The sequence below is a fragment of the Dreissena polymorpha genome, chromosome 4, assembly GCF_020536995.1.
Source record: "Dreissena polymorpha isolate Duluth1 chromosome 4, UMN_Dpol_1.0, whole genome shotgun sequence".
In the NCBI taxonomy this organism is placed as follows: Eukaryota; Metazoa; Mollusca; class Bivalvia; order Myida; family Dreissenidae; genus Dreissena; species Dreissena polymorpha.
The window spans coordinates 49,754,327-49,770,464 of NC_068358.1; the positions used below are offsets into that span (position 1 = coordinate 49,754,327).

A 16,138-nucleotide genomic window follows, 5' to 3' on the forward strand; every position below is an offset into this window, starting at 1 on the left:
TGAAGAAATGTCAAAAATGACACTATACTCTAAAAATAGACATTGTCAAAATAATTTGCAAAATGACATTAACACATCTTAGTAATTACATTTAATTTATTTAATATTAACTTATTTATGACATGCAGTAATTATGTTGAGATCAATTGATCTCTTGTATGTATCTGCAAGTGTTTCTTTCAGTGACAATCCAAGTTACATGCATAACACACACCATACACTTGAACAGTCTTTCTCTTGTATGTATCTACATGTGTCTCTTCCAATAACACTCTCTTTCAATGCATTATCACACACCTCACACTTGTACTCACACTCCTGTATGTATCTTCATGTGTCTCTTCAAGGAACATTTATGGGAAAAAGCATTACTACACACATCACATGTGTACTCCCTCTCTCCTGTATGTATCCTCATGTGTAGGGTCAAGTTACCCTTCTGGTTACACGCATAGCCACACACCTCACACTGGTACTTTCTCTCACCTGTATGTATCATCATGTGTCTCCTCAAGTTACAACTCTGGCTACATGCATAATCACACAACTCACACTTGTACACTCTCTCTCCTGTATGTATCCTCATGTGTGTCGTCAAGGTACTATTCTTGATACATTTATAACCACACACCTCACACTTGTACGGTTTATCTCCTGTATGTCTCATCATGTGTGTCTTCAAGTTACACTTGACGTTAAATGCATAACCACACACCTCACACTTGTACAGACCCTCTCCTGTATGTCTCATCATGTGTGTCTTCAAGTGACCACTCTGGTTACATGCATAACCACACACCTCACACTTGTACAGTTTCTCTGTTGTATGTATCTGCATGTGATTCTTCAAGGTACTACTCTGGGTAAATGAATGTCCACAAACCTCACACTTGTACAGTTTTTCGCCTGTATGTATCATTATGTGTGTCTTCAAGTTACCCTTGTGGTAACATGCATAACCACACACCTCACACATGTACAGTTTCTTTCCTGTAGGTATCCTCTTGTTTGTCTTAATGCCATTAATGATATTACTATTATATTTACACACCTCAACATTGTTATTCTTATGTAATATTGCATTTGTTAGTTGCTGTTCACAGACACTGTGTGAAATGTTACTTTTATTATGTGTAACATTTGTAATACTGTTCAGATGTCTTTCGTTGCTTGTAGGATTTATCTGTTTTGAATAATTATGATCATTTTGATGATCATTTTTTCCACGCCACTGGTCCAGAACTTGCAGATCTTTGGATGAAAGTTTATCACCACCATGCATTCTCTTCAAATGACGAACAAGAAAGACTGCAGTTGTGAATGCTATCTTGCAGTACACACATTGGAAAAATTCTGAAAAATAACAAAATTAAGATGATATTCAGGACAGATTTTTTTTCCTATTATGTATGAAATTTGAGCCCGAAATAAATGTTTTGCTACTTATGACAATACAATTCCATGAAAACATTGATGAATCAACCTTGAAGAGTGAACAAGTATTTATTGTCACGATAACCTGTCAAAATAGCCTACAAACCTTCTCCATTGACATATTTAGGTCTGAAATGCAAATTCTTGTCTCTGATAAGGCCATCTTCTCTGGAAAGGCCAAGTTCCCTTGCGCATTCATCTCCATACCACATTAGCAGTTCCTCCCCTGAGGCAATAGTAAAACTTAACAAGTTATTAATAAAAAAATGTAAAAACGATCACCTTTTTGTTGTTACACTCAATTCTTTAACTAGACTTGTGTGACAAATGTTACTAAACACATTTAATACTGAATAAATGTGAATGTGTGTTAATAGTATAACATAAAATTGCATGTATAAGTTATTTATTCTTCTCAAAATAATCTAGTTTTGATTTTAAGTCTGAACTATATGACAGGTTTTAAGCAAAAGTAAAATATTTGGATATACATTTGTACATGGCTTTTCTTTAAATCTGTTAAGTTTCGTATGATTTAAATGGAATGGCAAGTACAAAAGCAAACTGGTCAAGTTCCAGAAATATCTAACATTTATTTGTTCACAACATGGATTCACACCTAACAAGACATAGTGATAAGCAGGTGGTTCTATTACTTGGAATCACCTGGCTTGCAGTGTCGCGAATATTTTGAAGTTAATGAGGTCTTCTAGGCCTGAGGCTGACTAATGAGAGGATCTGAAGTTGGTCTCAGAAACCACTCGGACTTGGGAAGAAGTTTGAAGAAAAGCGGCAACTGACAACTATATATTTCATACTGCAAGGTATTTTATATTGGTGTGACAATGTGCTTCGAGAAAACCAAAGTTTGTGGAGAAAGTTCACTTCTCCTGTATGGTGACAATATTAAGCAAATGGCTGTTAAAGAGAATTGAACTGTATTGCCCAGGTGAGACTGCTCTAATCAGACAGCCCCCACATTTAGTATTGATATCTTAAGTCTGAATGTACCTGATGAAAGTGGCTTGAATGTGCAGTAATAGATGCCTCCTTTGTACTGGAATGCTACAAGGTTCTTATCTGCCTCTTTCATTGCAAAGTTCACGTATCTCATCCAGTTAGAGGTGGTCTTGTCCTGGGCATTCACATAGTGGATCGCTTTGCCATCCTTATAGATCTGAAAGGCATAAAATCTTACTATAAACAAACAAAAGATGTGTTTGTCAGAAACACAATGCCCCCTACTGCACCGCTTTGAAGCTATATATTTGACCTTTGACCTTGAAGGATGACATTGACTTTTCACCACTCAAAATGTGCAGCTCTATGAGATACACATGCATGCCATATATCAAGTTGCTATCTTCAATATTGCAAAAGATATGGGCAATGTTAAAGATTCCAGACAGACGCACAGACAGACGGAATGACGGACATTTCAACTGCTATATGCCACTCTACTGGGGGCATAAAAACAGGTAAACAAGATTGATACACAAGAAAGTATGATACCTGATACACTTGTTATTAAGAGCAACATTCAAATATTAAGACTAAAATACCAAAGAATGCATTTAGAAACTTAACAGCGGCAATGATAATACAATATTTTCCACAGCGCACACAAACAAAGTAATTTGTTTTTAATTGCTGAGTTCCATTCATGTAAAATAGTTAAGTACTTAACATCCTTCAATTGAACACTACTTTTAAATAATAATTGAATCCGTCTCACAAAATGTGTGAAGAGTATAGATGCAAGAATGCTAATATATATATATAACAGGTAATAGTTATATCACCTAGAAATATGTCACAGACACTGATATTAATGACATATGTTTGGACACAGAAATATCAACTATTTATTGTTCATGATTAGACAAACAGGGAAAAGGCACTAATTCGGCCAAAACTGGTCGCAGTTTAAATTCCTTTCCAAACAATACACACTATGACATTCTTCTGTTTGGCGCCAAGCACTACGAGGCTTTGATTTTGGGACAATATATTACATCAAGAAAAACCAGACAAAGGGCCTTTACTCTGTCAAATCTCGTCAAATTTCTCAGTCTAAATAAGTATGTCCCCAGTAAGATACCGGTAATCAAACTTGAGCAAGATCAACCCAGAAATTATACAGGAGTTGACAACCATAATTCTACCAAATTTCTCAAATCCAATTCCATTTCCTTACAATCAATTACACATAGAAGTCATCAAACAGTTAATGTTTTCATGAGATCAACCGAGTAGTTCAGAAAATTCAAGCTTTGGGCTGAGCAGAAATGCTGAGTTATTGACTGGTACAATGTTTAATGCCTCCAACTTTGAGGTGGCATAATAAACCTTAAATTCACTTTGTAGACTGCTATAAATTTTAATTACTCATCATCAAGAAATTGCTTTTTTTTTAAGTGACCCGATCTGTCAGGTACAATGTCGGCCATATTTGTTGTCATTGTATTTAGCGGGTCCTACATTAAGTATTTCATAGCGTATTTATAGAATATTCGTAGTTTTCCGCACATTCCCGGATAACGTTCGGAGTGACGGATATGTACGAAAGAAGGCGATATTGCACGAAGTTCATTAGAGTGCTAATACCTCAAAGAAATGTGTCAGAAATCTTCTTACTGTCTCCGTAGAGTAAGACACTCGTATATTTTCTGCCTAGACTGTCAAGTGAGGAACTTATTCTCGCATGAATATGCAAACAATAATAAAAACTATGTGCTTACCCAATGCTTAGCAATTTTGCTTCAATAATATTTTTTTACACGTTTTATGACACTGTCATGTTATACAGTGATGTTCTGTATTTACAATACGGGTTATTGAGATAGAAAATGCATTTGTTGAAAATGCCCCTCTTTATTTTCAAACATTTAGAATTTCTTAAATAACTCTTGCATTTCAAACTAGACATAGGTATAAAAGCATCATGCTAAGCATCGCTTTGAAGTCATCTTCACCTGCCAGCAATATCCTGACTTAGGGTTCTCAGTGATGATAGTGCCATCATACGGTCCAAACATGATCCTGGACTCCAGTCCAACTTTTGAAAATACTCCAAGACCAGCTCCAACTATTGTTGAGGTTTTAATTTCAAGGTCATCTGGCAAGGTATGGAAAGATCTACTGGTGTCCACTTCTGGTACCTGCAGTTGATATTAAGGTATATTAGAATGAACTGGAAACAAGCTTTGGATTAGAATAAGAGGAGCATACATGTAGTTAAAGCATTTCTTAAATATATAAACATCACTTAAACATCACTTAAACAATGAAAATTTACTACATTCATACATACACATTTCGAAAAACAGCCTCATATACCAATAATAAAATGTGTTTCTTTCCTTATTCTCTCTACCACATTAAGCATGTGTGTTACAGATAAATAAAGCTCCACCTCTTTATCCCGTATGTAGTTGTAGGGTCCATGGACAGTGCAGTCCCCTTCAAACTCCTTGTTGCATTCTACACAGTCTATGAGAGCAAACAAAACACAATACAACAATGAAAATAAGTCACAGGCTAAAATCAAACAAGAGATTGCCAAGCAATATGGTCCCCTACCGGTGAAACTCCACCATTGTCAGTATTTTTTTTATTTTTTATTTTGTTATATATTTGTTGCCATAGCAACCATAATTCTTGACATAGGAACAAAATGAAATGACGTGCATAATCTCCATATTGCCATCTATCCATGTTTCAAGTTGCATGATGAAATATGAAGAACTTTTAAAGTTATCGCAGGATCCAGAAAAGTGTGACAGACTGACAGTCGGAGCGCAAACCATCAGTCCCCTCAAGGCAGTTTCACTGGTAGGGGACAATAATGGTTCATCAGCTTTAAAGAACAAACTTATATATATTATAAATGCTGCAAAGCTGCAAATTTAGATGCATACCTGAAAAACAGCCCAGGGATTTCAAAAGCTTTTGAAGAGTTAATTTCAGGGGTCCTTATACTTAAGTTTAGATATTTTTTTTCTGAATATTACATTTTGTTCTTCAAATAATCTTTTGTCTAAATTTAAGCATGTTACTTTATAAAAAAATGAGTCATACTCAGCACATTTTTATGTTAGTTCTATGGTAACATTTGCAAGGCAAAATTTCTTTAAATATTATTTTACTTACTTAGTTGTGTGCAACACATAATCAACAAGACTATTGTCAAGCAATATATGTCCCCTACCGGCTCCACCATTGCCAGAAATTCCACCATTGTCAGAATTTCTTTTATTTGTTGCCATAGCAACCAAAATGTTTGACATAGGAACAAAATGAAATGACATGCATAATTTTCATATTGCCATCTATCCATGTTTCAAGTTTTATGAAAAAATATGAGGAACTTTAAAAGTTATCGCAGGATCCAGAAAACCACCATTTCCAGCAGAATTTCTAGTCTATTTGTTGTCATAACAAACAAATTTTTGACGTAGGGACAAAATGTAATTACGTGCATAATGTCCATAATGCCATCTATCCATGTTTCAAGTTTCGTGAAAAAATATTCACGAAAAATATTTAAAAATATTAAGAACTAAGTTATCGCAGGATTCAGAAAAGTGTGACAGACAGACAGACGCACAGAGCAAAAACCTTAAGTCCCCTCCGGTGAAGCCGGTAGGGGACTAAGAAAGTCTTAGATATCATGACAGAAAAAAGAGACCCCATCTCCAAGATAGGAGCATCACAGGCACGCTATTAAAGCACTCACTTGAGATCAAGGAACAATTGTAAATTATTTGAACTCGTGACTTATTTTATAACTTCATGTGAACTACATGTAATTTTAATTAAGGCCTAGATATGGTTAAGAAAAACATTAAGACAATCCAAACTAACCACAAATAAGGTATTTTGAAGTTTTTTACTATTTATCTCAGATTGGACCTGGAGAGCTAGTTTTTGACCACACTGGACAAAATTCTAACTAGGTTTTGTTGAGATGAACATTCTGACCAAGATTCTTCAAGATAAAATATTTAAGCGACTTGTAATATGGTTACAATCTTTTTCTGAACACAGTGTTTTCAAAATTTCACTTGGTGACCTAGTTTTGACTACACTTGACCAAACAAATTTTATCTAGATCTTGGGAAGTTTAAACAAGTTTTATCAAGATTGATAGGATTTTGGCATGTTACCACTCTACTGACAACTGTTCAATCTTGATTAAAATTTGTTAGTATGTATGCGCTAAAAATGGTTATTATGTTTGGTGCACTTTTGTGAGACTTTCTAGTGCGAGGTCATTGTATTTTGTTCTTGGACTTACAGAGCAAGTTGTCATCAACTAGGGGTTCCTGGTTCATACAGCTCGAAGAACCACGAACCTTCTTTGGTGCTGGAAGGGTTGAAGGATAGCTCTTGTTTGTCTCTTTGTTTCTTTCAATGAATATCTCTTCAAAGTCACCAGAAGAACCATCACCAGACTCTAGTAACAGATCATTGGATTTCACTACCTTGGATGTCATGGCAACTTCTTCAATTTTAGAACTGATCGACCAAGGCACTTTATTGCTATGACTTTCAGAATTGTTATGAGATAGATTTGACTTTGAATTGTAGCTGATTACAGGCATTGGAGCATGCGGATCATTCGTTGGTAATATTGCAACTGTTTGATCCATACTATCTGTTACATCACTTGACAAACCAATGAGCTGATGTGTAGGAACTTCTTTTTTAATGGATATATCACACTCCTTTTGATCCCAAGCATCAGTAGATTTAGAACTGGCAGCTGTTACTAACCTGCTAGTTATGGAAGGACTTACATTCATAGGCAAACCCTGAACCGGTGAGGTGCTCAAAGTATTTGCCTCAGTTTTTAAAGCCAAATGAAAAGGAGTCAAATCAGAGGAAGAATGTTGAACACTTGGAGTAAACTGCCCATTTGCAAAATCTTGGAAAACTTCTTGAGAACCAAACTCGCTCAGTGGCAACTCTTTTAGGTTCCTTAGCCTGTGTTCCTCAGGGAATTTATAACCAGCATCCTGTATTTCATCCAACACTGGCTCCTTCTTGATGCCACCTTGTAGGGTCTTTACTGGACAGGGGATATAAAGATCCTCACGCTTTCCTCTACCATGGAATGTGTCTGTTTCTTGACATATCTCTTTCCCTAGAACCTGTTCTGATTTGGTAGACCCAGCATAAAAACAAGCAGCTATATTACACCATTCATCAGCCTCGACTTTGACACAAACAGAGTTAAAGTCATCTAGTGTTTGGTCTGGATATAAGGTCTCAGCACCTACCATAGTCGACATAGAGTTAACATCAGTTTGCGTTGTGGAATCAAATTCCTTTAAAGTCACAGTATTGATTTTTGTCTCAACTCCCATGTGATTGTATTCTGTACCTTGTTTTCTTCTTTTGTACTTGTTAGAGGGCTCCGGAAGGGGACTTTTCCGTGCACTTGTCATTCTGGAAATGATTAAGGTAAAAGATAAACATGGTCATCTAGAGGCATTAACTTGGGAGGGTATTTAAAAACGGTAGCATTCGCAACTATGCAAGACATTTAGAAATATGCTTAAAATATAAACTCTCTTATCATTTTATGTCTTCATTTCAAGTTTTATGCCTTTCAACAAGTAAACAAACACATGTTTTTGAAACAAGGGTGGAAAACGTCAAGCAGATGTGGCAATACAAGCAGTAACAGCCATACCATAGCACTGATTAGATCTCACAAACAAACCATAATCTGATTTCAAATTTAGATGATAAATCTGTCTAATCCTGTGCTGGTGAAATTACTTATACTGGTGTATGAAAGCAATCACCCATGTATATCTGTTCCAAGAAAAAAATGGAAAACGCTGACTGAACATTAAAAAAAACATTATAAGGCCTCTCTAGAAGACAATAGTGCTCTTTGAGAACTTGAAAGCGTGATGTTGAGGATCGAACCCAACAGTGCTGGTACTGTTCTACAGGAAAATGTTAACGCTTCCATCAAAGCAACTGGTTAAGCCGCCAGATCTGATGCAATAGGTTAGGAACATTTACTTATTGTGATAGATATCCTTTCGCCCATCAAAGCCAATGTATTCACACATATCTTGCAAAATGTTTGTCGCAGATGAAACTAGAGCTTTGTCACAGACGTGACGTATATCCCCACGTGCTGCATTGACACAGACTTTTTTTGCATGCTGTCTTCACAAAACAAGAGAAGCTAAGTTATGGCGATTTTTAAGTATTATTATGCCATTATCATTTATGGCCATTTTTGACCTTTGAACTCAAAGTGTGACCTTGACCTTGAAGATATCGACATAATTCTTTTGTGCGACACACTGTCCAATGATGGTGATTAAATGATTTTAAAATCTCACAATGAAAGACATAGCTATGGCCCGGAGAAGCTTATTTATGGCCTTTTTTGACCTTTGAACTCAAAGTATGACCTTGACCTTGAAAATATCAACGTAATTCTTTCATGCGACACACCGTCCAGTGATGGTGAACAAATGTGCCAAATGATTTTAAAATCTCACAATGAACAAGATAATGGCCCCGACAAGCTCCTTTATGGCCATTTTTGACCCTTGAACTCAAAGTGTGACCTTGACCTTGGAGAAATCGACGTTAATCTTTCGAGCGACACACTGTCCAATAATGGTTAAAAAATGTGCCAATTGATTTAAAAATCTCACAATAAATGACAAAGTTATGGCCCGGATAAACTCATTTATGGCCATTTTTGACCTTTAAACTCAAAGTGTGACCATGACCTTTGAGATATCGATGTAATTCTTTCGCGCGACACACCGTCCATTGATGATGAACAAATATGCCAAATGATTTTAAAATATCACAATGAACAACATAGTTATTGCCCGGACAAGCTTTCGGGACAGACTGACGGACAGACAGACCGACATAGTGACTCCTATATAGCCCTCATTACCATTGGTAATGGGGGTATAATTAAAGAGTGTGATAATAACACTTCATAAATGCGGTTCAAAACATAAAGATGACCCAAAAAACTATCGAGCTATATCCTTGACTTGAAGCTCTTTGAAACGATTATTCTGCAATGCTGCATGAACCAACTGACTTCGCGGCTAAATGAGCAGCAGGGCGGTTTCTAGGAGCAAATTGTCTGCTTGATGACTTCATTTGTAATGAGTGAGAGTGTGTTTCATGCCCGTGAAAACAAAAGCCTGTTATACAAGGTCTGGCATGAAGGCCTTATTTACAAGTTGACTGAGGCCAATGAGGCCGGCCTTGACGCAACTATGCTCCTGAATCTATGTTAGCGTTTCAGATCGCCAAAATCGCCATCGGCGATTGAATCTTTCAGCTGGCGATTAAAATTTAAGCTAAAATGGGGATTGTCAAAAAAGTCCATGTTTCTCTATAATTGTATCATTATTCCTTTTTTTTAAAGAAAACTTGGTACCAACTCGGTACCTACGGGTAATCGCCATAAACGCCACCTGGGATAAGAGATAATCCACTGATAGCAGTTATTATGATATGTGTTTCGAATAATCAGGTCACTTAACACAGTCATGTAAGATGCATCATGGGAAATTATCAGGTAACTTTTCAGGCGTCAAATTGTGATGTTCACCGTCCAATAGGTTACGAGAATGCGCATGTGGTCGGAGTTATCTGGCGAACATTATTTTTGATTGACATCGGAAATGAAGTAAGAGTTCACAGATTAACTATTTACGGAATATAAAACGGGAAAATAGAACAGGACATTAAAGACGGTATGGGCATCATCATAACACTTTTTTACTATAAACAATTGTTCCATATGAAAAGTTAATTGCAAATGGTTAGCAATTAATTACTTACGGCCAATAAGTTGCGAAAAACAAAACCCGTTAACAATTTGATGCGGTACCAATTTAATACCAGTGCATGTATATTTCATCGTGTCTATTTGTAGAACTGATTTACACCGTTTTTCTACAGCCACGTGATAATAACAAGTCACTTTACATAATATGCCATGTAAAACCCGTGTTTTAACAAAGAGCGCGAAAGTATTGCTGTCATCGGCAATGTCAAGTTCCACCCATGGAAAGCATGCTTTTTCCCAAAACTGGCCAAAAGACGATGTACTGTAACTAAATATAGCCTAGCAACTCAGTACATGCAGTATTTTAAACTTACGAAATTACCGGTAAGTTTGAATAAATAATCTATTTAAACTATAGACAAATGTCAATTCACAAATACGTTGCCGTAAATATCTTTTTAAAGAATCAAGAAGCAGCACACAACCGAACAAATTATAAGGAGATGGGGGATGGGGGGGGGGGGGGGGGTTGGGCGGATAGGAGTTACCTATCGCAAGACCCACCCAATCGAAGACTGGGGCGTATGAAAGTTCTAACATTGTATACCGTTTATGCTAATGCATGAAAATAAATATAAATGGAATATAAAAAACATGAAAGTATTTGAATTCAGGTAACAAATAATTTATTAAAATGTGGCCTGATTGATAATTTAATACAATCATTGTTGATGCCTCATTACCTATAAATTAATGATAATGGTTATGTTGTTCATTGAGCAAATAAGGTTATAATGTTGGTTGTCATCGTAACGCTGAAATTTGGCTACTTTTTTTTTCCTTGAGCGCCAAGCTAGTGAATATGGCAGAATTGTACCGGAATATTACAAGTTGCGTAAGATATAAATGTCCGAAGCCTTCCAAATTAAACAGGGAACAAGGCAGTGAAGCAAAACATCACCAATCCTGTATATGACTTTCATCATTAATTTTAATTTTAAAGGAGAAAGTTGTTTTTTTAAACTCTTTTTCATCAATGTAAAGCGATAAATTTTGATAGAATTGTTTGTAAACAAGCATTTACACGAAGGGTTATGGTAAGATCGGAGTAAGGGTTATTGTCTTAGCTAGTGAAAACTGTTGATTTCGTCCGATTTGTCAGTTTGTTACTTTTAAACGGTTGAAATGAGGCCAACTTTTTTATGGCCAACGTTTGCAGATAATATTTAGCTACACTTTTATATATAGGTTTATGAATTGTAAACGAAAATGACTTTGTAATTTGCAATTTTGTTGAATTTGTGACATTTTGCCTATTTGGTATGTTCAACTCCTTGCCTATGGTTTATAACGTGAAAACAGGTGATTATTTACTCTGAAAGATGTCATTAGAACTGGTTCCTGTATCACTGATGTACTATCAACTTGGCAATAGAGAATCACATGCCAAAAAACTTTAAATTTTTGCATTAGAATTTTGTCCTTTAGGCTTTTGTGTATATATGACAAGATGTAAAAATAATTGCTATTACATCAGTGTTCTGTATTATTATTTTGCAGCAGTACACTTCTGATTTTTTGCAAAAATGACCGTTGAAAGAACGACAATGAAAAAATGTCAAATGACCAAAAAAACTATGAAATAAACAGTTTATAACACTGTCATTTAACCATATTTCAGATTAAAAAAGGTTTCATTGAAAATAAATAAACATTACCTATAATAAAATGACATACACAAAAGCACTCACTATCGCCAATATAGGATCACTGTTTACAGCATTATCTCCCCTGTCGGATCAACAGTTGGAGCATCTTTTCACAAATTTGTAAAATTGTACATTTATCCAATGGACACACTCTGCAACAATTGCTTTTGATTTGATTATACTTTTTCATGAAATACACGATAGTGACCCCCTATTGGTGTGACCCCCTATTGGCGAGTTGACTGTATATGTTATTTTAATTGTGCACATTGTTCCAAACTTTATATAGAATGCTAGTATGAAGAATTGTTGTTTTACATTGCCCCACCCACTTCTGACCATTTTAGAAAGTGATACGTTCATGCAAGGAAACTGATTATTAAATATGTTAGTTGCTTAAAAAAATCTTTTTATTTGGCTTTTTTTGTTGCTAGCTTGTTAAAGTTGCTATTTTTTTTAGATTTTGTTGTTTGCTTGCTTTTGTGTTGCATGCACACTGTGATATACGCTTTTTTTTTTACTCATGAAACGAACCTGATTTTAATATAACAAGGGCTGTTTGTAAAACATGCATGCCCCCCATATGGGCTGTCCGTTGTACTGGCAGCCATTGTGTGAATACGACTTTTGTCACTGTGACCTTGACCTTTGACCTAGTGACCTGAAAATCAATAGGGGTCATCTGCAAGTCACGATCAATGTACCTATGATGTGTCATGATCCTAGGCAAAAGCATTCTTGAGTTATCATCCGAAAACATTTTACTATTTCGGGTCACCGTGACCTTGACCTTGTGACCTCAAAATCAATAGGGGTCATCTGCGAGTCATGATCAATCTACATATGAAGTTTCATGATCCTAGGCATATGCGTTCTTGAGTTATCATCCGAAAATCATTTTACTATTTTGGGTCACCGTGACCTTGACCTTTGACCTAGTGACCTAAAAATCAATAGGGGTCATCTGCGAGTCATGATCAATCTACCTATAAAGTTTCATGATCCTAGGCATATGCGTTCTTGAATTATCATCCGAAAATCATTTTACTATTTTGGGTCACCGTGACCTTTGACCTAGTGACCTCAAAATCAATAGGGGTCATCTGCGAGTCATGATCAATCTACCCATGAAGTTTCATGATCCTAGGCGTATGCGTTCTTGAGTTATCATCCGGAAACCATTTTACAATTTCGGATCACCGTGACCTTGACCTTTGACCTAAAAATCAATAGGGGTCATCTGCAAGTCATGATCAATGTACCTATGAAGTTTCATGATCCTAGGCCCAAGCGTTCTTGAGTTATCGTCTGACAACCACCTACCGAATGACCTACCGACATGAGCAAAGCAATACAACCCCACTTCTTCGAAGGGGGACATAAATATGTAAGTTAAATCATTATTAAGTAAAATATTATTAAATATACTTTCATTAAATATTTAAGTGCTTAAATTTTGGCTTTTTGTTGCTTGCTTGTTTAAGTTGCTAAAATTTTGGCTGTTTGTTGCTTGCTTGTTTTTTATGTTTCATGCAGACTGTGATATATGCTTTTTTATATATAAGCTTAACCATTATTAAGTAAATATACTTTCATCATAACTATTGTAAATCCTTTAAGTAAATAATTGTTTTAATTTAATGTGTTTATATTTTTTATATCGCTGCTAAGTTTTGTATGGGTCGGTCAATAGCTATACATAGCTAATGTTATACTGTTATTTATTGTAAACCGAATTGAAATAAAAGTTTGTATCTTGTATCTCATACGTCCTTAAATGCACAAAATTAATTTCCTTTCCCAGAACCGCCATAGCAGGGACCTAAACTAGCATGAACCAACAAGGGAGGCAACTCGTTATGTCACAATTTGGCAGTGTATAAAAAGTGATACTTAATTATCTCGCTTAACATGGGTCTAAATTACCTTTAAAAGCTATTTTCTGATTGGATGAAACAGTCCAAAATCATCCAATGAATAAAGTCGAGATATTTATCTTGTGGAACATGCAATGCCATGCCGCATGCAAGCTATTTAGAAAGTAAATATCGTAAATCAAAAAGTTTGTTATGGGTTTTTTCGCGGTTATAGACAGTGTTCCTGGCTGAAAACGATGCAATATTACTTTTAAATCATTCATGTATTAGTTTTTAGCAAGAAAGAGGTAGAATATTTGTGTAAAACATAAGAATTTTTATTTAAATTTGTGTCAGTGCTACAATTTAACGAGTAGTTACGGAAATTACCGATTGTACAAATGTATAGACAGACATATGCAAAACGAAAAAATAGCTTGCATATTTCAAGTTTATCAGCCTTGAAATCACATATTAATCAAATGAGAATCGAAATTATTAAAATATAAACCAGTAATGTTCATTAACACCAAAATCTTTGGGCACAACCATCATATTTTTGGAAACGGCGACGTATTGTTTTTCGGAAACCGACGATCGGTAATTTCCGTAACCATATGGAAAATTTCATCACTGACAAGTTTTGTTTCTAATGTTTTTTCTCAAATATCCTACCACAAAATTATTGTATACCATTACACAAATGAATAACAAGTAATAATTCCTTGATTTTGGGGAGGGACACTGTCTATAAATGCTTATAAATACGAATTAAGGCTAAACTTAAGTGCATAAAATATTGAAAAATAAATCATAATTCAAGTGTAGTCAAGTGTTCGTTCCATCTGTTATATTCATTCATCCACATTGCTCAGTCACTCAATTATATTGGAAATGTTTACGAATATCTGATAAAACTTGCATTATTTATTTTTATCTTTAAACTTCCATTTCATAAATGTTTTTTTTTTGAAAAACGTCGTCAATTGTATATAGATTTCTCTATAGTTTGAAAAACATTTAGGCAAATATTACTCATGTAAGATAAAATGCAAATAATTAATACAATATTCCTTTTTAATCAGTATGTTGGTTTATCGGTCAATAACAATATCAATTTGAACATTGAATTATTTAAAAGTTATAACAAACATTAAATGTTCTCGGAACAAATGATTTATAACACATATAACAGATTGATAGGAAGATATGAACAAATAAAGGTTGCTAGGTTGCCCGCCTAGAATGGTCCTGTGAGTATGGAAGCACTTGATATCTAAATTTATTAGCCTTCGGGTGTTGTAAAGACATAAGATATTTTATGAAATGTCTCAAAGTGTAGAAGTATTTTGCATTTAGTAAAAGAAAGGCAACATATAACCCTTAAGTGGCTGACAAGAACTTGTGGCTGAATACAAATAAAAAGAGGCATTATGTTTCTTGAAAATAAAAGTAAACATCATTATATATGAATTTTCTGATCAAAAGTGTTATTTTTAGTGAATAGGGGAAATACATTTTCAAGAATAAACAATATAATTATAAATGTTTTGGTTAAGTGCATCATAGTATTACCATAGTACCAGTTTTGGTCTAAAAATCCAATAACATTTTTTAAATTTCATAACCCCTTGTTACAAAAAAAATCATGAAAAATAGAATATTTAAAGTAACCAATTAAAATAGAATAAAAAATGCTTTATTAGACCCTAGATATTATTTTTGCAATCATTTTTCATCAGTTACATGTTTAAAAAAATTTATTGTTTCATGCTACTCATGGTACCAGTTTTTTTAAAATGCGTTACCCCTTGTTGCCAAAAAAACTCATAAAAAATATATCTATCTATACTGTCTAACTCCCCTTGCGGGTATTATTGACAGGTAATATAATTTTCAAAGAAATCCTTTAAAACAAAAAGAAAATGCCTTCTTAAACCTTAAATATTATTCCTGCAAGCATCTAAACAAACAATAGGTTCCTGGCCATAGCAAAAATTATCAAAGTCTCTTGGAGTATGTTTATATGGACTAATGTGTTTACCTGCATTAGTTTGTATGACACTCGTCCTTAGAATATGCAATCAATTTAGCTGATTGCAAATAAGTGTAAATACAATTAAAATAATAAAATTATGTGCTTTTGTCAGAGCAAATGCTATCACAAGGGAGCCTACTTTAACACACTTACTTTGTGGGTTACATTCCAATAAACTGCATATTTCGGGGGCCAATGCGGGGAATCACTCAACAGAATCAACCCGTAAATAACGTGGGTAATCAAGTGGTTAATCTCGACTACCAAGACGCCATATCTTCTTTTTTAGAGAGAGGCCGCGCCT

General features: G+C 35.0%; 1 protein-coding gene across 3 annotated transcripts; it reads right to left on the reverse strand.

Moving 5' to 3' along the window:
- Positions 1 to 82: 82 nt before the first annotated feature.
- Positions 83 to 16,138, reverse strand: LOC127877680 (histone-lysine N-methyltransferase PRDM9-like). Of its 3 annotated transcripts, none has more exons than XM_052423792.1 (7): positions 15,988 to 16,138; positions 6,734 to 7,887; positions 4,850 to 4,926; positions 4,410 to 4,595; positions 2,446 to 2,611; positions 1,541 to 1,660; positions 83 to 1,353 (listed from the first exon to the last, which is right to left on the reverse strand). In XM_052423792.1, exons 2-7 carry the CDS (start codon positions 7,884 to 7,886, stop codon positions 311 to 313), a joined length of 2,745 nt encoding a protein of 914 aa, XP_052279752.1. In that variant the 5' UTR covers position 7,887; positions 15,988 to 16,138; the 3' UTR covers positions 83 to 310. The 3 variants fall into 3 exon arrangements, with proteins under 3 accessions (XP_052279752.1, XP_052279751.1, XP_052279750.1); XM_052423791.1 differs by lacking the exon at positions 15,988 to 16,138 and adding an exon at positions 15,841 to 15,972; XM_052423790.1 differs by lacking the exon at positions 15,988 to 16,138 and adding an exon at positions 10,285 to 10,420.

Excerpts from the sequence above, each read along its gene's own strand:
- LOC127877680 (XM_052423792.1), bottom strand. The coding sequence starts at position 7,886 with ATGACAAGTGCACGGAAAAGTCCCCTTCCGGAGCCCTCTAACAAGTAC. Across the intron at positions 4,927-6,733 it reads AGTTGATGACAACTTGCTCT|ACTGTGTAGAATGCAACAAG; the intron begins GTAAGTCCAAGA and ends TTGCTCTCATAG. Across the intron at positions 4,596-4,849 it reads ACTACATACGGGATAAAGAG|GTACCAGAAGTGGACACCAG; the intron begins GTGGAGCTTTAT and ends TATCAACTGCAG.